A 25,180-nucleotide genomic window follows, 5' to 3' on the forward strand; every position below is an offset into this window, starting at 1 on the left:
CCTTCCACAGCACCAGGTGGCAAAGAGCTCCACTAGCTTAGATGGTATTTGCCATTTGCCATGTCTGTGCTCTGGCCTGGCCCCCTCCCTACCCTCCCCTTCCCGTTTCCCCAAGCCTCCTTTCCAGTCTGAAGGAAGAGAGTTGGCTCTGTTTGTCCTGCAGGTTTCCAGCTTTCAGTCTCCCCACTGTGGGAGAAGGGCTTTCAAAAACACATTTCTTCAAAGTCATCAAAGGTGACAATTGAGAATGATTATCTGTATGAAGAAGAGTTATTCATAGTGCATGTTCACAAATATTGATGAAAGGCAAAGTCAAGTACCAGTACCCTCAGTGCCTAACTTTGGGTCTGGCTCCATGTTACCTGGAGCAAGTCACTTGATCCCTCTAAACTTCTCTTTGCATCTGTAAATTTGGGGGGTATGAATAATTATCATTGTGGTGAGGATACAATGAGCAAATGCTGGTGAAAGAATTACATTAATGGTGATATGCAGGAGAGTTGTGAGTTGTAATTGTGAGCGTCTCCTTGAACTTCTGTAATGGTCTCTGAAGAGACAGTGCTATCACTCCCAGTTTACAGCTGCGAAGGCAGATAGCACAGCTGCTGGGGATCTGATTCACGTTCCTCATACTTCACCTGCACCAACAGTCCTTGCTGGCATGGGGCCTTCACCCCACCTCCCACCTAACCAATTCCTAACGGATCAGTAGAAAAGGCAAAAGGGGTTCAGGACAAAGGCACGCCCCCATTTCACACCCTCCTTGGGCCTATACTTTTCTATACCTTCTTATCAAAATTTTGCTAAACACTAACCCCATTAATCACAAATATATTTCCCCTGCCTGCTTTCTAGTGAGGTGAGAGTAAATAGTGGGGGGATGGGGAAGCAGGGGGAAGCCAGAGTGAATAAACTACTTTCTGCTAACAAGGAAGGTGCTTTCTCTGGGGAGGAGTGTGGTTCAGCTGGACAGTCAGAAGTTACATGAGGATTTCTGTCTGGGTCATGCTACCAGCTCCTCTGGTGGCTGCTCAGCCTGCATGGATCTTTGGCTTCCAGAATTCCTGGGACCTCTAGAGTTGCAGACCTACCCTGAGGCCCTGTGGACAGGCCCGCCCCTAACATTGGAGGGGCCCAGGGCAAGAGTAATGTGGAGTTGTCCAGCCCTCAGCCTGGCCCTCTTTTTGTCCTGCTTAGCTAAAAGCCCAGTGCACATGTGTGCAGACAACCCTGTGTGTGTGTCCAAGTGGGAGTCTCTTTGTCTCCTCCCCAACAGTCTCCTTTTGGCCATCCTTGGGCCTAGTTGTATAATGTGCTGTCACTTTTCAGAGGACAGACTTGAGGAAGGGCCCATGCAGGCCTTGGAAGTGGACTTAGAGGTGTTTAGGCAGGGAATTCTCAGGTCCTACTTACCCCAAGCAAGTCTAGGAAGGGGGTATGGTGTGTGGGTGGGCATATGGCCTTGGGTCTATGGACTCCTTACCCAGTGGGAAAGATGTATGACCAGAGGAAGTCCGGAGTGGGGTCTTTTCAAACAAAGCCATAGTGTAAAGGTGGAGCTGCTCCTGGGCCAGAAGCTCAGCGTCCTCTGTACATAGTACTCGATGATATCACTGATTGATGCATGACAGAGTGACAGAGGCTGAGCGATTTCAGAATTGCTGTGGAATATGTAAATGTGACTCCTCTTCTGCCACCACACCCTGTAAACATCCACCTGACAGCATGGCAAAGGTTGAAATTGCTCAGATTTCCTAAGGTGGCAGCTGAGTAACATTCCCAACCTCATAGACGAGCAGGAAGAAAAATTTACTGATAAACAGCTTTACTTGGCAGGGAAGAGAAGCCTCAAGGGCTCTCCTTCCCCTTGAACAAAAGGACTTCACTGAGGTGAAGAGATCGCTTGGTATCCGCTAGAGATCGCTTGGTATATTTTAAGAGACTGGACACAAATTTAGAGCAGTCTATTTTATGTATGTTTCAGACAGTACTTGCACCTGGGATATTTGCTGTTGAATATCATGGGATCCTTCTGTTCACTTTCTTTCAGGGCATTCCTTTCTTTCACAATGACCTTCAGACATCCATATTTAAATTTCACTAAACAAATGACACAGAGGAGGAACTCTGAATCCCTTCATATGGCACATGGAGTCAGCAACCTGCCTCTTGGGTCATGTCTATTCCAATCCTACCTCTGTTCTTCTCTGGGTTCACATGTGGGCCAAATTCAGACTCGCCATTCCCAGTAGCACTTTGGCCAACTATATTCCTTGACAAAAGCAAATTTTGAGGAAATAGCCAATAAATCTTAGCTTAAAGAAAAAGAACTTAAAAAAAAGGAGACTTAGGAAACTGGAAATGCCAAATCAGGATCAATAGAGAAGGAGCCAGACAATCACACTGGCCCATGTTCAACTTCTGTCCTCCAGAGAAAAAGGAGTTGTTGGCCTTGTGCTATGTGTGGCTTTGACGTAAGAAACTCTACATATGTTAGCGGTGTCTACAGTGTCTACATATGTTACGGTGTCTATGTCTATGGTGTTTTCTCTTATTCATAGCATTGATTTGTATTAATAGACAGAAATCAGAGACTGAAATGAAAATTTTTTTTAAGATTTTATTTATTTTTTCATGAGAGACACAGGCAGAGGGAGAAGCAGGCTCCTCACGGGAAGCCAGACACAGGACTTGATCGTGGAGCTCCGGGATCATGCCCTGAGCCAAAGGCAGACATTCAACCACTGAGCCACTCAGGGGTCCCCCAGAATGAAATTTTTATAAAAATATATTGGAGAGAAAGTTAAGGATATCCTCTTGAAAAGAATATTTGTTTGAAAAGTCTAGAAACCCAGGGATTTTTTTAAAAGATTTTATTTATTTATCTGAAAGAAAGAGGACAAGTTGAGCAAGGAGCAGAGGGAGAGGGAGAAGCCGACTTTTCACTGACCACAGAGCCTGACATAGGGCTTGATCCGAGGACCCTGTGACCCAAGCCAAAGTCAGACACTTAACCAACTGAGCCACCTGGGTGCCCTGAATTTTTTTTTCTGAAATTTTTATTTTTTAAATAATATGTTATATTTTCATACAATATATCCAGGATATTTCTCCTTCCAGACACTTTTGCAGGCAAAATAGCTCTCAGTTTGAAGCCATAGGTTTAATCATTAATCAAAGCCAGAAGAATGAATAAATGACCTATTTTCCCTATGTACTAGACCTTGCAGATGCCCTGAATAAGTCTCTGTCTCTCTTGATCTCTGTCTCTGTCTCTCCCCCATCTACTTAAAATATGAGTGTTAGACATATGTATTTTTCTTTAAGGGGCCTCTTGCAGTAGCTAGAGACTGGATAGGAATGACTTGTTCTGCTCAGTTTGGAGATCTTATGAATTATTTTTTTTTATGATGAATAAATAACAAGGGCTGGTGGCCATTGACAAACAAAGCAGGGAGCAGAAACTGATTCTTCCAGCAGGTGCCAATCTCCCAGCCCTACACCAGCAGTTCTTGGCCATAGGGAAATCTTGCCTTTTATTGTTCTAACTTTTTTTGTGATTTCAGAGTTAAGAAGAAAACTGTTGAGAACATGCAATCGAGATTTTCTTTCCTGCACTCCTTCCCCATTTTCTTGCCCTCTACTGTATGTTCCCCCACCCACTGCACCTCACCCTCATCTGAAGATTACTAGAATCTTTGTCATCTTGTTCTTTTCCAAAGAGTGCTTCATTCTGTGGGGGCAGCAGGCAGCGTGACAGGAAACCCTGCCTTTAAACATTACATAAGTGTACATTTTTAAAACATTAAAATTGGGGGCTTGCTTCATCAGTGTGCCTTGGTAACCCCAGACCTTCCCTGAAAGTAACTCAGCATCCTCCTCCTTCTCCTGTGAGAAGGATGTACACAATTCCTACTTGATCAAGATGTGGCCCCACACCCTTCTGTAAGCTATACTGTCTTTCATAAAATGATTCCTTTGGTGACACTGCCCACATCAGGTTCCAGTTATGTAAGAAATCCTGCTGTCACTGAGGAAATGAGTTACCCCACCAAGTGTCACTCATGCTTCAGCAAAGCTACTGCCTTACTGACACTCAGTCCAGGCAACCTTCATGCTGACGAGGGTATTAGAGGAAATCAGTGAATGAGGGCTGAGTGATGGGCCACCTGCAAGTGCATGGTGCCATTGATGAGGAAATGTAAATAGTGACCATCCTAACACCTACGGCACTTACTATATGCCGCAAGTTACATGGTGATTTAGACACATGACTTTGTTTAATGCTGACCTAGTCTGTACGGAAATAACAAATATACATATTTTACAGATGAGGAATTTAAAGCTTAGAATAAGTCACATACTCACCTAGCGCAGGTAGCTGGAAAGGGGTGAAGATGGGGATTCAGAGTCCCAAACCCCTCTTCCTTGATAAACCTATAGGCCTTGGATTAACATATGTCCTGTCCTAGAAATTCTACCCCAGGGTGTCATGGGGGTGGTCTGGGTATCACCTCAGGTAAGTCTGATAATTTGAAAGGTCTGAACTAGATGACACTGTGTGGTATAGCCTCTCTACCTTCCCTAGGTTTTCTGTTTAGGTTAGCCGAGGGTGTACCCATTATGAAGGCTTCCCTTACTGAAAGAAGGATATGAAATCAGTTACCTTTACCAGCAGCGAGAAGTGTGGAGATGGTGGAGAGAGTGCACCTGGAAGGGGACAGGGGTGTCTGTCCCATTACTCTCCCTTGGGGAGTCTTTTTAAACTTAGCACTTAATCTTACTGTTTAAACCAGCCTGACATCAGCTTCTTGCCCAGACCTAGTAAGGTGAAGATGATAAGTTAATGTGACTCTGTAACATAGATCCAGCACTTTACTCTGTTCAGATATTTATACATACCAAATCACTCTTAATCTGTAATAGGTCCTTGTGGAAGGTAGAAGTAGCACTATAGAGCAAGTGAGCTAGCCAAGAATTCAGAGAGTTGCCCAAGTTCACTTTGGTTTTGTTTTGTTTTTAAGATTTATTTATTTAGGGATGCCTGGGTGGCTCAGTGATTGAGTGTCAGCCTTTGGCAGGGCATGATCCTGGGGTCCCATGATCGAGTCCCACATCAGGCTCCCTACATGGAGCCTGCTTCTCCCTCTGCCTGTGTCTCTGCCTCTCTCTGTGTGTGTCTCATGAATAGATAAATAAAATCTTTTTTAAAAGATTTATTTATTTATTATTTTAGAGAAAAAGAGGCAAAGGGAAGGGAACGGGGTAGGAGGGGTAGAGGGAGAGGGAGAAAGAGAATCCCAAGTAGACTCCTTGCTGAACACAGAGCCCAGAACCCAGTGTGGGGATCTATCTCATGACCCTGAGATCATGACCTGGGTAGAAATCAAAAGTCAGACACTCAACTAACTGAGCGACCCAGGCCCCCCTCCCAAATTCACTTAGTTTTAAGGGGCAGGGTTGGAGCTCAGACCTGGGCTTTCTGACTCTACATTCATAGTTCTTTCTCAAGGTTTTCGGCTCTTTGAGGTGGTATGTGAAACACTGCACTGTTTCTTGTTTTTTTTTGTTTTTTATTTTACTAATTAATTATAGACAGTGTGTGGTGGTCTTGCTGACTCTTCCTACCTGGGACTAGCTAGTGGGAAAGCTCCTGCAGAACTCTTCAATGGTGCTCAAGAGGGCTTTGCAGACTCTAAGGCCAATCCTCTCATCTCTCAGATGGGAAGATTAAGACAGAATCAGTGCCTTCCCCCAGGCTTTTCTGTGAGTGAGTCACTGTCAGCAAGGTTCCCAGCCCCCTTGCTCTTGTCTACATCACTCACTGTGCCTGAGACTAATGACAGGGTAATTTGTGGAGCAAGATGTGTGACTCACCAGGCTAGGGAGGGGAGCTGTGAGGAAGGACTTGGTGGAGGGGAGCAGAATATTTAATAGGAATTAGGAAGAAGATGCTGACATGATGCTAATTGGGTTAAAATTTCTTTACATTGCAACAGCATTCCCTAGTCACCCTGCTATTAATTTACATTGTAGACTTCTAAATTTAACTAAAAAACAAAACAAAAGGGGGGAAGGAATTTTGCCTTTGAAGACAGAATTATGAACAGTTGATCCTATGTCACTTTCTCATAGATTCCCTCCTAATCTGCTTGGATCCATTCCCTTTGGACTCTAGGATCTACATTCTTCTAAGACTTATCTGTTCTGGAATTTTGCTTCACATCCTGCCAATTTCATACCTGTTTTTCTGTAAGTCTCTATCCATGTTACCAGTCTAAGTAAACTTCCTTGGCCACTTACTGCTTTCCTGGCCTTGATCTGGGCTTTAGCAATCTCTGTCAATTAGTGACTGGGCCAAAGATCAAACAGAGATGTGATAAAGGTGAAGGAGTATCTGGAAGAATGACATTTTGGTGAATGCGGCCTCCTTAAACTGCATTTTCTGTCATATGTTTATTATCTTCAGAATCTAAAGTTAGTTCAACTCTATTCTTTATTTGTTTTTTAGAGGGGGGAGGGGCAGAAAGAGGGAAAGAGAGAATCTCAAGCAGGCTCCATTGCTCCACTGAATGTGGCTCCTGACGTGGGGCTCGATCTCATGATCTCATGATCAGACACTCAACTGACTGAACCACCCAGGTGTCCCTGAAGTCAGTTTATAGATAGATCTCAAGATCTTGTCTTTATACTGACTAGGAAGCACACTTTATTTTCTCTGAAATTATTAAGAGTACAGAAGGTTCTGGTATTTAGGTTTTGCATGAATAAGAAGAAGACTGAGAGACGTTTTACATAGATAACAAACTTGCTTTACTTCAAATCAGCTATTAGCTTTTGTATATGAAACATTTACATGAAAAAATTATTCTCTCAAAATGTTAATGCAAAATAAATCACCTTAGTAACACTTTTTAGTAAGGGGCAATTGTGTGTATTGGGAAAACACTGACTTTCCTGGATTTGCTTGGACAAGGCACCTGTATTTCCCTGGGACTCAGTTTCTTAATCTCTATAGGGCTGGATTGTATGATTGCATGATTTTTAGAACAAAATGTACCTTTGTTGATTTGAGTCATTAATAATAAATCAATTATAAGTTTTCCTAATATTGGGTCAACAGTAACAATAATTTAAAACTTTTCAACCCCAAGATTTTTACCATTTTTTCATGTTTCCTTCAAGTTTGCCTTTATACACATACACTTAGACGTATATGTATAAAGCACTATAATAATGAGATCATATTCCATCATAATATTAAAGATATAATTTTGAATTTTGTTTTTTCACATGACTAAACACTTCCCATGTTGGCAAATAAAATTTTCAGTAGTAGCTGAATGTTATTGCATAGAGTTAACATTTCAAAATGTACTTACACATTCCAGATTTTTAAAAAAATTATTATAAACACTGAAGTGTTATATTTTAACTATAGCCTAAATACAAGTTTTGTCCAGTTTCACATATATTCCAAGGTAGGCTTGAACATTTTAGTGACTGCTAAACTGTATTACCCTAAGAGGTGGTATAATTGATGCTGTTTTTAAAATGTATTAGTTTTAACTATATCACAGCACTGTATTATTTTAAAATAACTTCTTTTCATTTAACAAGTGTCAGTTATAGAATTTTAGGACCTCAAAGTTCATTTAGCTCCTCTCTTTAGAGGGGAAAATGGTATTTAAGAGCTTGACTCCAATTGATTATTTAATAGGCATGTGATAAAGTGATTTACAATTATTTACGAACTTCATCATTTTAACAACCCTATCAGTAAGGTGCAGTTATCACCTCTGTTTTGTAGATGGAGAAACTGACATTAAGTTAGTTGTCTGAAGCCAGAATGAGGCCTTAAACCCAGGCAGTCTGGCTCCAAAATCCATGTGCTTGACCACTGTGCTGTATACTGACTCCCTTAGTATCTATTGAGGGCTTACTGTTTGTACACTTACCGTATGCCAATGTAGGGATGCTGTTGTGAGTAGAACAAGTGTCATGCCTACTCTCCTCCATCTTGAAGTCTGAGGAAGGAGCCAGACTTCAATCAAATCAACATACAAACATATAATTACAGATTTAATACAGGTTATGAAGGAAAAGACCATGGAGCGATGGCCGTACTTGGTTTAGATTTGGAGCAGTGGGGGAGCAGGGGTCATGGAGCATCTTGATGGAGATCTTAGGGAGGTTTAAGGTGAAGCTTGAAGGATAAGGAGGAGAGAATTGGGTGAAGATGGGTAAAGGGTAAAAGGCAGGAAGAATAGTCCAACGCACATGCCTGAAGGCAGGAAAGAACTTTGCCTTTTTTCTCAAGAGTCAGAAAGCAGATCTGAACTGTGGGATCTTGAAGAGAAGGGGAAGGGAGGGACACGCCTGGAAAACCAGACAGGGGCCCAATGGCCTGGGGGCATGTTACAAGCTTCTCTTGTACAGGAGTGTGCAAACACTGGGGAGGGCCGTGAGGAGGTCCTAAAATTTAGGAGGTCCTAAAATTCTCCTCCAAAGGAGACTGGGGCTTCTTGGGATTGCAGGCATCTGGCAGAGCCAACTCCAAGTGGGGTTTCTTCTGCCCACAACAGCAAATAGTAACTTGTGATTTTATAGGAATTAAACTTCTTTGGCTCAGTATTTAAGTTAGAAAGGGGCTATTTAAGTTAAGAACCTAGATCAAGGGATCTTGTGAAATTTTATTACAGAGCCAAGAGAAACATGGCCTGAAGAGAATAGCACTAGGGGATAGCCCTGGCTTCAAAGAGAACTTGACCCGATCCAGATGCCAAGTGCCTAGCTGGCATTTTTAGGGGCTTATTCATTTTGCTGGGAAAAAATACCCCAATTATGTTTACTAACAGAGAGGAATTATTGCCCTAGTAGAAAGTGATAACTGGCTCATGGGGACATTAATCAAAGCTTTAGAATGGAGATAGGAGTAAAGAGGTAGAAGCACATCTTCCTGAAATCTCATCATCATTTAATTCTATAAGCAAACTACAGACAGTATTAGAAAGGAAAAATGAGAAGACTCTCCCTTCTAATTTGAACTTCAGAAAATTTTTTTACTGGTTCCAAATAACTTTTTCTTTCATTAATTAGTATTAGATTAAGTACATAAGGTTGAACTTTTCCATCAAGGCAATCTGGGCGCAGTCAAGATTGGAGAAATGAAGAATTTGCCAGTAGGAGTAACTCTATGGAATATAGTGATCACTGTTATAGGAAACTGTATAACTCCTGGGGCTGAGCTAGAGCATGCAAAGAAATGCACTAGAGTTGAGAAGTAAAACCGTTTCATCCTGCAATGTCCCTCCACCCTGCTCTAACTGATAGAGAAAGCTCCAGGGCCAGGTGGCAAAGGGAAAATAGGAAAGGGACCAGGACATTTAACAAAGCAGGCAAAAAGAATGAATTTGGGAATTGAGGCAATAAATTGATGATTGTCACAGGCTCCATACAAGAAGCCCTGAAGGCAAAGCAAATACTTGGGATGCTCCCCAACAGGCAGAATATTAATGGAAATACAGGCCCCCAAATGACTTATTATGGAAGAAGTCCTCTGATTTTTTTATTATTGAATTGCAGGAGCTCTTTATATATTCTAGACACAAGTGCTTCCTATTGCAAATATTGCAAATATTTTCACCCACTCTGTAGGCTTCCATTGTATTCTCTAAATGGTAATTTGATGAGCAGATGTCTCCAAATTTTAAAATACCTGGAAACAATACAACACAATACAGCAATATAGTTCTTATTTAATTCTCCTTTATATTTTCCCCTGTATATTAGATTTATGGTCTAAGCTGTTAAGACACAAAGGACTCAAAATTCAATGACTTACAGAAGGTAAGAGTTTATTTCTCTTATATGTCATTGTCCAGATATGTGGTAGGCCAGGAAGATGGGCTAATTGGCCTCTTCCTATCCTGTTATCCTTCATTTATTAGAAAGGAAGAAAGAGAGAAACCAGAACACACAGCTTGGTACCTAAGGAGATTACTCAAATCAATGCCACTGCTGTGTCCTTAACCCAGAAGTAGTTATGCGTGGCCACATCTAGCCACACGGGATGTTGGGAAATGTTGTCTCACATGGCAGGGCAGCCACATACCCAAGTAAAACCTGGGGGTGGGAATGTAGGAGGACTATAAATAAAAGGCAGAATGATTGGATACTCAGGACATCCTGATACCCCTCAATGACATCTTTGAGGTGATACCCTGGTTTTGTTTGCAAATATTCTGAATTTTTCTTTTTAAATCTATGAGTCTGTTTTGAATTTCTTCAAGGCTTTAAACATATATAATGGTAAAATTTAAAATCAGAGAATTACTTACTATCTTGTTGTAAGTTAACTACTTCTCTACACAAAGTATATGGTTTGTTTATTTGTTTGTTTGTTTGTTTCTCTTACTATAAGCCCAGGCCTTTATAGGCTTTTAATGCACTAACTCAATCATAATAAATATCCCTCAGAGGTAAGTTATTCTATCATTTGTATTGTCTTACCTATTTGAAATGACACAATTTAAAATGCTTTTAGAACTGGAATTTACAGTTGGCTCAGTCCTTACGCTCTTGACAGGAAGCAAGTAGCTGCTAATGTTTTCCTTTGTGTTTTATCTTGAAGGCATAACCAGTTTTTTGGGCTGAGTTGATAAAGTTCATTCCAAAGAAAACACAAACAGATTAAATGTAGATAAGCATGTTTACTTGATTCCTCGCACCAAAATTTAAAAATTGTTTTGCAACTAATAAAAATGAGATTGTTTGTAGATAATTAAATTAGATATCATTTTTCTCTATAGCATCACTCCTGTATTGTTCAAAAGTCCATTCTAGTCTCAGTAACCCTTCTGTTGAATTCACCAAATACTTATCTAGTGTTTACTGTGTGGCAAGCCTAGGGTATACATAGTGAACAAGCCAGGCAAGGTCCTTGCTCTTCTAGAGCTGCCTTTCTGTCACCAGAGAACCCTGGTCCCATAATAATCTAGCTGGTCACCCAGTCTCCAAAATTCTCACCAATTCTCACTTCCTCCAGCCATAATAATACTCTGAGATAGTGAACATTGATTCTAATACATCTTTATTTCACTTTACCATTCAGAAATACATACACCTTTACTTCAATTACAGTTGTCTACCTAATTTCCCATTTCTTGTCATTGGCCTTTTTCTGAGAGATGTGTTCTGTTCTGTAGAGATACTCTCTTGTCACTCTATCTAAGAGATATGTTCTGTAGAGTTATATTCTAAGGCGTTGTGTTTATTTACAGTGGATATTGCATGGATAATTACCAGGATTTCATAATTTGCCCCAAACTTCAGCCTGACTCAGAGTTCTTATCTCAGCAAGGTTCAAGTGCCACATTTTTAAGTGCTTTGCAAAAATGTTGCTTCAAATAGTGATAAACTTATGGCCCAGATGGTTTTATTTCTTCAGTCCTAAGGTCAAATTTAATGGTGTTCATCTGAGAAAGTGGCTCAACAGGCTTTCTTCGCCCTGTTGGGTTCTGAATCCATGAGGTCAGAAAATAATGAGTCATAAAAGCCTACATTAGTGAGATTATCTTCCTGCAAACTACTGGCAGCTGGAGTCAAAAATAGGGTTTAAAACTTCCACAGTATTGGCAGGTGAGAAAACACAGCTGGGCTATGGTGCCACCTCCAATACTGATTCTTCTACAAAATATAAAGAAATAACTGCAGGTATTTTTCTTGCACATATTTCTTACTTTAAAAAAGAGCTTCAGATATTTTTAATGTAAATAGTACAGTTCCTTCAGATATTTTTTATATAAATAAGAGTTACAGTACTTAGAGAATGGACATAGGATAGGAAAAGGAGATTTTGAGTAGGTGATTAGGAAAAAAAAATAGCACGGAGAGTGTCAAGGAGTAAATAAATACCTTTGCTTAAAAAGCATACCAAGCAGAGATGGAAGAGTCATCTACAGAGCTGATGATACTTCAATTGCCAGAAAGGTCTAGAGTTGAGCTAAATGAATCAAGATGAGAAGTGAGCTGCAGATTGATTGTGGGAGTCAGTGGGCTTCTCTGACTGTCCAAGAAGTGAATGGGCCATGGGGAAGGGCCCTTGAATGACAGATTCATTATTGCAAATACTCAGGACTATTCTTAGAGCAGTCACCTGTGGGCTTTTAAAAATGCAGATACTCCCTGTGTCAGTATTTTCTAATTCTCTTTCCACCTATCAATTATTGAAATATTGCAATACTTAGTTCACATGGCATAAAGATATTGCCCCACTCACTGTGTAGGTAATATGTTTTCTCATCCAGCAAGCAGCTTTTTAAGGCTGTGTCAGGAAAGTGAGTAGCTTCTTTTACGTTGAACCAAAAAATAACTTAAGTGGTGACTATTAATAATGTCACTGTCAGATTTGAAACCTAGGCAAAAATGGGGTGGGAAAAGGAGAGAGGAAAAGAGATACATGAGTGCCCATCATCAGCAAGATGAAATCAGAAGGAGGAACTGACACATACCCCTAGTTCCTGCTTCTCCATTTAAGCCCTTTTGGTTAGAGGCAACAGAATCCACCTCTTACTATCTTAAACAAAAGACTTCATTGGAAGCAACTCATAGCCCTGAAGGAAGGCTGATAGACCAGACTTGGACCAGTGGAAGCCAAGAAACCAGGACAATCAGGAAGGCCAAAAAAAGCTGAGAGATAACAACTATCTTTTCAGCAGCAGCAGCCTAGGCAGGATCCCGTCTGCTGCTTCTGGATATCACTGTCTGCTCCAGACTCAAAGTTCTGAGGGAAGTATCCAACTGGCCAAGGCTAAGCCATCCCAACTGTCAGCAGATGGAGGATGGTCCACCTTGGATCTCACAGTGGGAAAGACAGTGCACCAAACTCCCCTTACAATGGTGATTTCCCTTGCTGCTCTGAGGGCTAGATGCTGGGCTAACTCCAAAATGGCACGTCCAGTATACTAGGGTCAGGGAAAGGTGGCTATGGAGGAGGCCAGAGGTACTGGAACAGGCTTATGGCCTTAGGAGCAGCTGGCATGAGGCTGAGAGACTGTGACATGTTCCCTGCTTAATAGACTGAAGTGGCCTAGAGGATTAGAGACTGCTGGCCCCAGTTCTCTTTAGCTCATTTCCCTGTGTTTAGCCTCTGATCTCATCCTGAGAGAAATAACAGGATGGTAGAGAGGCTGGCTAGAAGCGTAGCCTGGATTTTTAAAGCCCTCTGCTAGAGCTAAAATACTGGCTTGTGGGTGTCTACCAAATACCCTTACACCCAAGATGGCTATCATCTAGGGGAGCCACTTCTCCTTCAGGGGAGGTAGTCTGTTTTTGCTTTTTAAAGTATGCTATTTCTTTCTCCCAGAAAGTCATGGACTTTAAATCATGTTGAAATCTGAATCTGGATATAGTCTTTCCTTCATTTAATTACTTTTCTGGGTTCGTGGACACAAGCGTTACACCGGTGAATTTGGGAGGCAAAATTTCAGCCCTGTAAATGAAATAATGGGAAGCTCTAGCATGTAGTTCAGGATAAGCTCTGGGTTAAAAAGGTGGAAACAGGAGGCTTTTTAATTTTTTTTCTCCTGAAAAAAAATAGAATTTTTTTTTTTGTGATAGAATTCACAGACCATCCAATTCACCCATCTAAAATGTGTGATTCAACACTTTTTAGTATATTCATGGTTGTGCAACCAAACCATATTTCAATCTTTAAACATTATCATCACCCCAAAAAGAAACCCTGTACACATCATCAGTCAGCCACTTCCCATTTCTTCCCACACTCCCTCCATACACACTGAGGAACTAGTAACCTACTTTCTGTCTTTATGGATTTACTGCTCCATTTCACTTAAATGGAATCACACACTATGTGGCCTTTTGTGTCTGGCTTCTTTTAATAGCATGTTTCTGAGAGCCATCTATGTTGTAGCATGAATCCTTTCAATCCTCTTGAATATGCTCTTGAATGTCTACATGTAGAATTACTGGGTCATATGGTAACTCCACGTTTAACATTTCGAGAAACTGCTAGACTGTCTGCCAGAGCAGCTGTACCATTTTTACTTTCCTACTAGCCATGTTCTCAACATCCTTGCCAACACTTGTTATCTTCATGATGATAGCCATCCTAGTGGATGTGAATAGTATCTGTGAGTGTGGTTTTGATTTGCATTTCCTTTATAGAAATGAGGTTGAGAACTTTTTTTAAAAGCTTCATGGCCATTTGTCTATCTTCTTTGGTGAAATAGTCAACTTCAAATTCTTTGCCGATTTTTGAGTTGGATTATGTGTTCTTATTGAGTTACAAGAATTATTTATCTTTTTAAAGATTTTATTTATTTATTCATGAGAAACACACAGAGAGAGGCAGAGACCTAGGCAGAGGGAGAAGCAGGCTCCCTGTGGCGAGCCTGATGCAGGGACTCTCTCCCAGGACCCTGGGATCACAACCTGAGCCAAAGGCAGATGCTCAACCACTGAGCCACCCAGGTCCCCGAGTTGCAAGAGTTCTTATTCTATTCTAAATATAAACTCCTTATCAGATGTGTGATTTTAAGGTATTTCTCTCATCCTGTGGCTTGTCTTTTCAACTTTCTTGATGGTATCCCTTGACACATAAAAGGTTTGAATTTTGATGAAATCCTATTTATCTTTTTTTTTTTAATTTTGTCATTTGTACTTTTGGTGTCATATGTAAGGAGTCTTTGCCTAACCCAAGGTTATGACTATTTAGTCCTATCTAGTCTTCTAAGAGTGTTATAGTTTTAGCCCTTATATTTTAGGTTTGTGCTTTGTTTAGAGATAACTTTTATATATGGTGTGAAGAAGGGATTCTTAACTCTTTTTATTAACAACAATAATTGATGTTTGTTGGCAGCACCTAAAGAAAGAATAAATAATTAGATTATTTTTTTTCTCAGCCTGAACTACATTTTCCAGGGGAGGCACCCTCAACTTCTGTATTCTTTCTATTTCCCTTTTAATGTTTTAGGTTGTGGGATATCGACATTACTATGGCTTTCAACAGATCTTGATTTATTGCCTGCATATGATGCACAAGGGCATTATTTATAAGGGCGACACCTAGATAGCCATTGTAAACTATTTGTTTAGTTATATTTTACTCTGGACAAGATAATCGTGCTGCCTGGAGTTGCATTTTAGGAGTGAGCAAACTATTTTGTATAATAATTATAACAATATCAAAAGTAAAGCTAACTCATCAACTGCTGTTTGTTCCCTGAGCACTAATTTGGAGCTGAGTAATGAATGTGTTGAGGCAAACTTAAGAAAAAAAAAAAAATTTGCCCTTGCAGGTGTAGCTCATTCTGATGTGATGAGGGTCAAGGCCTGACACAAGATTTGCCCATCACAGGGAGACTCTCATGGCTGGAGTTGGTTTCTGAGATCTGTAGGAAGCTTGAATTTCAGCCAGAGTTTGAATCAAAGCTTAGCCCTGTTGTACTGAGGAGTATCTGGCTGTGCATTCAAAACAGATTTCCTCTCTTCAACTCTTCGTCTCAGCCCAGGCAACTGAGCTCGAATCCCTAGTTCCCTCACCAAAGTGTGTGATTCTCCCTTCCTGACCAGTCTTTCATCTGCTCTCCGAGTCCAGGTCCACATGAGTCCTGAATCTGTCATAAGCTCTCTGAATCCAGAATCACCCCCTTTCCTTTCTGTAGCTCCAAAGCCTGGTATAGAGGAAGTATTCAACAAGTATTTCTTGATTATCTTCATTCCAAAATATCTGCAAAATTTTGCAACTGTGTTAATGGGACTTACCCACCCCCAGAGTAGAGATGATAGTGAAATGATTAACGCATGAAAAAGAAAGCAGCCCTTCTATTTCTGCACACAGCATTGGAGGTGTGGGTGTGACTCAGCACCACTCTGGCTGAGAACATCTCTTCACAGTGGATGCGGGCAAAATGAGGCAAGGAATTATCCTACCAGTCTTCAGCTGTCGCTTGTGGCATAGATTTTTCTGAAGGTTATCAGGATCCACACTCTGGAATTCTTCCTCATCTGAAGTTGGAAATCTGTAATGTCAGGACCCCACACTTTGATCCTCACCTCTGATCAGGCCTCCTGCTCTTCCAGTCCTTAGCCCCCTCCCACCACCTTCATGCTTTGGTCTCCCTACTGTGAATCTGAGGACATTTTGATTCCTTTCTCTGATTGACTGTTAAATAATGAAATAAAAACGTCCTCAAGGTCAAAATGTCAAGACTAGAAATTGTTTATAGCTTAAACAATGAGATTAGAACGTCTAATTCTGTTTTCTTCTGTGTTTCTGGTTATTTGACCATGGCATTTTCCCTTCAAACTTCTATTCCTTCCTCACCATTTTCCTACCTTTCCCTTATTGTTCAGGACATCTCAAGGAACATCTGTCCCAATGATCTTTCTCTGACACTTCCTGGTTGGGCTCAGTATCCATCATCTTGTTTCCACAGCACCTGTACCTTTTTAAAAGTACCTTAAAAAAGTATGTCCAATCATCTAGATATTCAGGCCTGCCTTGCTCACAAGACTCTAAAGGTCCTTAAGGCAAGAATACCATCTTTTTATTCTTTGTGTTTTCAGTGCTTGGCACAGCAGTTGAGAAATCATAGAATCTCTAAGTATTTGTTGACATGGACAAATTTGAACTCCTTACTATAATATGAAATTAAATATGCTTGTTCTTTATTTCCTAGAGAAGTCCTTAGGATACTAATAGAGACTTATACATACTTAGAGCTTTCATGAGGTTGATCTTGGGCATTTTAAAGTTATAGAGATTATTGTAAATGATTTTTCATACCATAGAATCATAGAAAAGGAAGATACATACCCATAATATTAACATACTTTTGCCAAAAATGTGAACAGTGGTATGTTAAACTTTAGTTGGCCATGCCACAGCCAAAATTATTCCAAGAGCATTTGCAATAATTCTTGCTGAATGCAATGAAGTGTCATGAAACCCACTGAATAATAGGATCCCATTTTGCTCTGTTTTCAAAACTCTCTGGTTTAGAGATTTTAAGAAATGATTCTCAATGTTATTTCAATTTAAGTATTTGCTTTATAAGTCTAACATATTCTTTTTCCATCTCTATAGAATGTTTCAGACATTTAAAGAATGGTTTTGGTTGGAAAGATTTTGGCTTCCTCCAACAATAAAGTGGTCAGATCTTGAAGATCATGATGGACTTGTCTTCGTAAAACCCTCTCATTTGTACATGACAATTCCATATGCATTTGGCTTGCTGATTATCAGACATTTCTTTGAAAAGTAAGTAGTATTTGTGTGTCTTTCCTTCCCATTCCTCTTCTTTGTCCCAACTCTGAAATTTTGGAATCTTGGTAAGAAATTTAAATAATCTGTTGTTCAGAGTTTGCCACTAGTGGGCTACAGATTACTGGGGGAGTTCATCAAACCATGTGTACACCAAACATTAGCTAGAAGCTGAACAAATAAAAATTAGGAACACAGTTTCCTCAAGTGTATTAGTTTCACAGTGAAGAAAATTGAGGTCAAGAGAGGTTAAGGATCATAGAGCTTGTTAGTGTCATTGACAGTGTGAGGACCCACTTCATCTTCCACATATCGTGCTATCTGGCAAAGTATATACATTCCCAGAAAGGCGGTGCTAGAAGAGTCTGTGTGTAGGAGATATATTATCATTTTAGAATGCCTATAAAATAGCAAAAATGCCTCATTAAAGACCAAACTTAATATTTGCTTTACAGCATAGTTTATTTTAAAGGTTTATTGAAAGTTTTAATAGCAGCCCTTCATTCCAAAGTATAAGGAAATAAAAGAAAAAAATATCAATTTGCTTTCTCAGAAAAAGTAAACTTCTTTTCTTTTTCTTAATTGAAATAGATATTACTTCCAACCTTTTTATTAAAACTGTACTTGTGTTATGATAACAGGAGATAAATGTTCATTTATAATCTCTGTAGTTGTCTCTATTTCAAAAAACTGTTATTAGCACATTAACTTTTTGGAGCAAAAAGACTATCTGAATGTCAGAGTTGGAAAAACTTAAGACAAAATTTGATAAAGATCATTTTGTCCAAGACTAACTGTAATGCAGATCATATGTTTGTAAGCATTTGCAGGGTCCTTATCTCAAGGGTTAGTTTGATCAGCTCTGTTTCATGGACTCTCCAAAAGGTTTTTGTGCAAATAACAACTTCTTTTGAGCCAACAATGTGCTATTGCTATTGAGAGGAAGAGGAAGCCCCTGGATACTACTTAAACTCTAGATGGGAACATTTGAAATGTTCTTCCTTTTTGACCATTAATTCTACTTTTTAGTTATGTTTGGATTTGTCAAAGAATGCATAAATAAAATAGAATTTTGCTGCTGTACTTCCAAATTAGCAAATTACTTTCTACTATCCTGAAATACTTGCTTCTCTTGCATGGTGTGTGGTGATTTTCAAATTTGACTCCCAGGTCCTCCACTTATTTGCACTGCAGATTTCCTACTTCTTGGTGGACAGCTCCATTTTTTATGTTATGACCAGGACAGTGAATTAGGAAACTCTTTTGGTTGCCAGAGCAGCACAGCTGCTTGTTCTGTCTTGGCCTAGGCTGCTCCAACAACAATCAGGAAGGAATCCAATTCTCTTGTAATTCTTCAGACGATTCTTTCTTCTTCTCAAGGGATTGAGTATACTCTATGTCATTTTTCCAATCTCCTTATGTAGCTCTAACTCCCAATAATTCAGCCTTAGCTTTTTCCATTCTATGACACTACAGAAAACCATGTGTTGGTCCCCTAGCCTCATATCACTTTGGATGCAATAAAAGTCAGGAAAATTTAACTTGAGAGGGGGACTATGCCTCCTGAAGCATAATTTATATCTTTTTCAAGACTTTTATATCACTTACATTAGATTAAATCACATATGTCATAAATAAAATATTACTTAAACCTTGCATTTGAGTAGAAACTGATAGTTTAAGAAGTATATAAAATCACAAGTGATATGATCTCAGTCAAGAAAATAAGTGGTAAGTGATCTGGCCAAAGTCAGTTAGTATTCAAGGGATAGTTTGGAGACTTTAACCAACATGTCATAACACCAGGTTCAGGGGTGTTAGTTTTTTATTCTCTTTTATATCAGTACTTCTTGGACTTTAACAGTGAAATACTCCTTATGGTAGACAAGAGTTAATTAAATCTCTTGAGAATATAGAAAACATAGCTTAAAGAAGTCTAGCAAATGTGAAATGTTCTGAACTATCTTAAAAATTCATGTAAATTTGACACTGTGTTTCAGCATATCCTATGATATATTTATCACAAGAAAGCTTTCTTCTTTTGTCCTAGACTGGTTTATATATTACACCTTCTCATTCTACGAAGTGACCAGTAGTTGTGATTTGGCTGGCTCATTTTTATCCTTTAGTCCTAGCCAGGAGCCATTTAAGACCAGGAAGTGATGTCCTTTCCTAGAAAAGCAAGAGCAGAAAAACAGAATTGATAAAGAACAAAGAAGTAGATCATTTGAAAGTGACTGACATTTGCTTTGTATTTAGGACTACTTTTCCTTAGAAGTTTTGTGGCATATATGTATGTTGTTATTGGCCAGGTGGGTAGAGGGAACCTCGAATAGTACTTTCTAACTGGTTTTTCTGGACTCTCCTATGCATTTTTCTGTTTCTGAAATATGATGGATGAGATCTAAGCCACACAGATGTAGACACTTGTGAAATAAACACATTATCTCAGAATAAATTATGGTCTCAGAATGGTTCAATGCAGGGATGGAGATGGTAAAATCAAAAGGTAATCTTTTTTCTTTTATTTAATTATGTAATGAATTTCTACCATTTCTACTGAGCAACATAAGCGTAAAATGGGATAATATGTCCTCATTCTGCAAAGAAGGGAAGGTGGAATGACCCATCTATAGCCATTTACAAGAGTTGAAAAGAGTTGTTCAACTAACTGTCTTAAACTGAAATAGTCTCAAAATATACACATTAGACTTAAATGTTATCCGAGACTTACATTGCTCCAGATATTTTGTTCTTTCATATAAAACCCCCAGCTTAAACTCTGTTCAAAGAGCCCTTGAATCCTTAGGAACTGGGAATCAATCTGATGCCAGTAGGCTATTGTTTCTGTTAGGAGAAGTATTTAAACTTCACATGCTTAATATCTGCCTTCGGCTGCCTTCCTTTTATTCTATAAAAGAATATTGGAAAAAAGGAGGAGGGGTCTGGGATTGCTAGGCTTTTGGCTCACAAGTAACTGATGAAGTGCTAGATGAAGAGGGGGTTGTCTGGGTGTCTGAATGGGGCCATCTGAAGGCTCAGTTCTGCAATAGTAGCAAACCTCAGAGACTCATTACTTGGTAATTAACCTAACTTTGAACCATTTACATGGGAGCAGAAGTTCACATTCTTTTTTCTTCTTCTTGGACATTTTATTTCATATTCCATATTCCATAAAATGAAAGTTCAGGCAAGTTAATCTCTAAGGTCCTTCTAGAGTTAAGACCTGTCATTTCCCTTCTCTTTTCAGTTTGGTTTATCAAATATTTATTACACTCCTTTCTTTCCTCCTTATTCAATACAGATTTTTAAATTAAGTATTCATAATTATTTATGCTAACATTAAATGAAGTGATTGATTTCCCAGATTTATTTGAAAAGGAAGGATAATGCTAAAATAGAAAACTCTATATATTCCTGTGTTTTATCAAAAATGTTATTTCTGTCTTTGAAGCCTGGCATCTTAACAAACAAGACAATATTTCTCTTGTTTAAATTAATGATTTTAATATGGATTTATTCCTCATTTCAGCAAGTACGCTATGGATATGCATATTTATCCATTGTGTATACTGAACCATATACTGTGGCTCATATATAATAGCCATATACTATTAGATACTATACTAATCTCCCACATGATCCTCAAGAGAGAAATGTTATACTTCCCCTGGTTTTAAGGTTAGTTGTATTTCCTTCCTGCATAAATCTTTTTAAAAGATAAAAGCAATTCTGCTTTGCTTTTCAAATTTTTCCTAATTTTTTCATTTCGAACATTTGAGAGAGCATTGAGTGAGTATCACTGAGAATGCTACCATATTAAAGCATTTTGTATTTGTGTTATTCTATAAGTAAGAACAATGAGTGTTTCCCCAATAAAATTTTCAAATAGTAGGTTGGATAAATGAAATAATTCCATTATTTATCCAAGACTTTGTCAAATATGTTTTCTGAGATTTTGTTTTAAGGACATCTTAATTTTTGTTTGAGTTGGACATTTTATGCAAAGGGGGAATTAGTTAATCATAATCTTCAATCATAGCATGCTGTCTTCCATCTGTGTAAGACCTCTTTTTGATTGATTTGAATTAACTTTTTCAATAATTATCTTTTATCCCCATTTCCTAGTCACATTCCTGCCTGCTGGGTTCTAATATAGCTGATGGCTTTTTATTTGTATGACCCAGTAAAACATGTGCATAAACATAAAGTGCATGTATTGTTAGTTGACATAAATGGTATGGTGATAAGACTTTATTCTGTTTCTTCTCTTTTTAAATACAGCTCTGTGTTTTATGATCTATCCACATTGCTCTATGTACATCTGGTGCATACTTAGATGTTTGTTTTTATATGTCTCTGAAATGTATGGGCCATTTCCAGGAGAACTTAGCCCATCTGGAAGTTGGATTGGCTTATATATTTTATCAAATTATTTTAGAAAAAAATTTATTCAACTCCCATGATTATAAAAAAGTGAATTGAAGGGCTAAATGATCATTCATAACTGAAATTTCTGGCATTTAATTAAACACAGAAACCTCTAAGTGCTAAAATAGACTGACCTGGCAGAAGATAGAGTCTTTGTTAGAACTGGAGAAAGAATAGGGTAGTATCATTACTTTTTAACTCAGCTTTAGGGGTGCCAGGGTGGTGCTGTAAGTTAAGTATCCAGCTCTTGGTTTTGGCTCAGGTTATGATCTTAGGGTCATGAGATCAAGCCCTGAATTGAGCTCTGTGCTCAGCATGGAGTCTGCTTTGGTTCCTCTCTCCCTCTCCCTTTGCCTGCCCTACTGCCTCCCCTGCCCCTGCTTGCATACACACACTCTCTCTAAAATAAATAAATAAATAAATAAATAAATAAATAAATAAATAAATAAATAAATCTTTTTAAAAAACAGCTTTATTGAGGTTTGATTTACATATAAGTTTATCCAAAATTTGATGCCTCTTGACAGCTATACTGTGGTGTAACCATCACCACAATTATGATATAGAAGATTTCCATCAGCTGTGAAACTCTCCTGTACCCTATCTGCTTCATCTTCTCCCCACTTACTAGCTCTTTGCAATCACTGATATGCTTACTGTCAGCATCATTTGCCTTTTTGATTTCTACAAATGAAGTCATTTAGATGGTAGTCTTTTGTGTCTGGCTTCTTTTACTTAACACAATGCAGTGGAGATTGTTTTCATGTTGTTGTATGTATCACTGATTCCTTGTCATTGCTGGATAGTTTTTCAACATATTGATATACACAATTTATTTATCCTTTAACTAGTTGTTGGAAATTTGGATTGTTTACAGTTTTTGGCTATTATGAATAAAGCTGCTATGAATATTCGAGTATAAAAATTTGTACAGGCACATGCTTTTATTTCCCTTGATAACTTGCTAAAGTGCCTGCTCTTCAAGAGACATTGCTAATGTATATATTACCATACAATGAATTATTATTCAGTAATAAAAAGGAAAGAACTCCAAATACATCCAAAAACATGAATGGACCTCAAAAAAACATTAAGTTCATTGAAAGGAGCCAGACACAAGCAACCACATATTATTGTATGATTTCATTATATGAAATATTCAAAAAAACAAAGCCATAAAGACAGAAAATAGATTAGTGATTGCCTGGGGCAGGGGTGAGAGGGAACAGGATTAACAATAAATATGCATGGGAGATTATTTTGGGATGATGAAAATCTTCTAAAGCTGATACGTGGTGATGACTGTAAAACTTGGTAATTTTACTTAAAAAATAACTAAATAGTATACTTGGAAAAGGTGAATTATATGATATGCAAAAATGCCTTAGTGGTTATTTTTTAAATGGAAATAAAATGAAAAGAGAGCCACAGAATGGGAGAAAATATATGCAAAACATATATCTGGGGACTTAAATTCAGAATATATAAAGAACTCTTATAATTCAAAAATAAACAAATAACTTGACTCTTAAAATGGGCAAAAACTTCAGTAGATAATTTACCAAAGATATATAAATGGCAAATAAACACGTGAAAAGGTGTCCAACATCATTAGTCATTAGCAAAATGCAAATTAAAATAACTACACCCTGGAAATTAACAAAAATGTCAGAATAAGGGCCTCCAAAAATTCTCTCTCCTAAAAGCAATCAGAAAACTAGCAAAAACTGTCAAAATCAACTTTTCAGAATTAACCAAAGGTTAGCAGCAATCCAGGGTCTGTTATTTAAGAAAAACAGCTGACTCCTGAAGAGAACAGCAGCAAGCTTTGTGGCATTTTAACTTGCCCTCTCCCTATTCTGCTCTATAAAGCTCTCTGAGAGCCTTGAAAACCCAACCACCTACAGTTTCAGTGAAAACTAGTATCCTGGCAGCCACTGAAGGGAGCAGAATAGAATATCACTATCAGAGAAATGTCATTATCTGACCTCCCTTGTGGAAACCAATACTTAAAAGACTGTCTTTATTTGACCCGAGTCAGAAAAATATTTTCCCTAAAGATGCCTATCTAAAACAAGTAGAGGCAATTGATTAACTTTGGACTTGCCTGAGGTTGTAGGTAACTATTGGGGCAAGCAATAGACCAACCAAAACACTTAAACTGAAAAACTGAAAATGAGATGTCAGAGTGGGCTTTGAAAAGCTCTGACATATTCTTGGAAATAAGAAGAACACTTGAATTTGCAGAGCTTTGGGTATACCCAGGGCTCTCCATGTGCCCAGAAAAGATCTGAGAAAGCCCTTAGCTCTCTTTTCTGGATGATCTTAAGGATCTGTGAAAAGAGGAAGTGAAGTCTAAGGCAAACTTGACAACTGCCTAGCTGAGTGTTGAAGCTGAGTGTTGAAAGTTATTCAGGCAAATAAGTAAATGTCTGTCTAGTCATTAAGTGACACTTAAGCTAATCCAATAGAGACTCCAGTGCCCAAACATAACAAAGAATACAGACCTCATAGATGAGTTCAAATAAAGGATGAAACAAACAAATGGACAATGATAAACTACAAAACCAACAAACTCTGAGAGGGATAATCTGACTTCCAGAGTTGCCACATTATATTATTTAACATGTCTAATTTTCAACAGAATTATAAATCAGGTAAAGAAATAATAAAGTATGGTCCATACAAGGAAAAAGTAGTTCCTTTTCTGTAAGGAAAATGTCCCTTACGAAACCTAGATGTTGGACTTAGTAGACAAAGACTTTATTATTTTTTAATTAATTATTATTATTTTTTAGGGAGAGAGTATGTGTGAACAGGGGAGAGGCGGAGGGAGAGGGAAAAGAGATAATCACAAGCAGGATCCATGTGGGGCGCTATCTCTCAAGCCTGAGATCATGACCCAAGCCAAAATCAAGAGTCAGACACTTAACTGACTGAGCCACCCAGGGTCCCCTAAGTAAAGACTTTAAATCAGCTATTTTAAATGTGTTCAAAGAACTAGAGAAAAATATGCTTAAGAACTAAAGGAAAGAATGGAACAATACCTCACCAAATCAAGACTATTAATAAGGAGATAATAATTAGAAATTATAAAAGAAACCAAAGAGAAATTTTGGAGTTGAAAAGTGTGAATTTTTCTAGTGAAAAATTCACTAGAGGAGCCCAACAGCATATTTGAGCAAGTAAAAGAGGGGGAATCTGATGAAGAGCCATCTGATGAAGAGGGGGAAAAAAAAAGAAAGAAAATGAAAAGCCTGAGACATCTCTGTGGGATAGCATGAAGCATAACAACATGTGCATAATGGGAGTTCCAGAAGGGGAGAAAATGGATAGGACAGAAAATATTTGAAGAAATATATGGCTTAAAAAGCCCCCAAATTTGATGATGAACATTAATCTACACATGCAAGAAGCTAAACAAATTCTAAGTAGGGTAAATTTAGAGATCCATACCTA

At 38.6% G+C, this 25,180-nt stretch overlaps 1 protein-coding gene across 11 annotated transcripts in view; it reads left to right on the forward strand.

The window, feature by feature from the left end:
* CERS3 (ceramide synthase 3) overlaps positions 1 to 25,180 on the forward strand; it is a 123,231-nt gene that overhangs the window by 20,362 nt on the left and 77,689 nt on the right. For 7 of the 11 annotated variants that reach the window (XM_038532664.1, XM_038532665.1, XM_038532662.1 and 4 more), the window contains 2 exons: positions 9,793 to 9,849; positions 17,114 to 17,287. In XM_038532664.1, coding sequence (XP_038388592.1) covers positions 9,836 to 9,849; positions 17,114 to 17,287 — 188 coding nt within the window. In that variant the 5' untranslated portion in view covers positions 9,793 to 9,835. Of the gene's footprint in view, positions 1 to 6,135; positions 6,253 to 9,792; positions 9,850 to 17,113; positions 17,288 to 25,180 lie in introns of all 11 variants that reach the window. The other 4 variants (XM_038532663.1, XM_038532666.1, XM_038532669.1 and 1 more) reach the window with 2 other exon arrangements.

This window comes from Canis lupus, chromosome 3 (genome assembly GCF_011100685.1).
Source record: "Canis lupus familiaris isolate Mischka breed German Shepherd chromosome 3, alternate assembly UU_Cfam_GSD_1.0, whole genome shotgun sequence".
In the NCBI taxonomy this organism is placed as follows: Eukaryota; Metazoa; Chordata; class Mammalia; order Carnivora; family Canidae; genus Canis; species Canis lupus.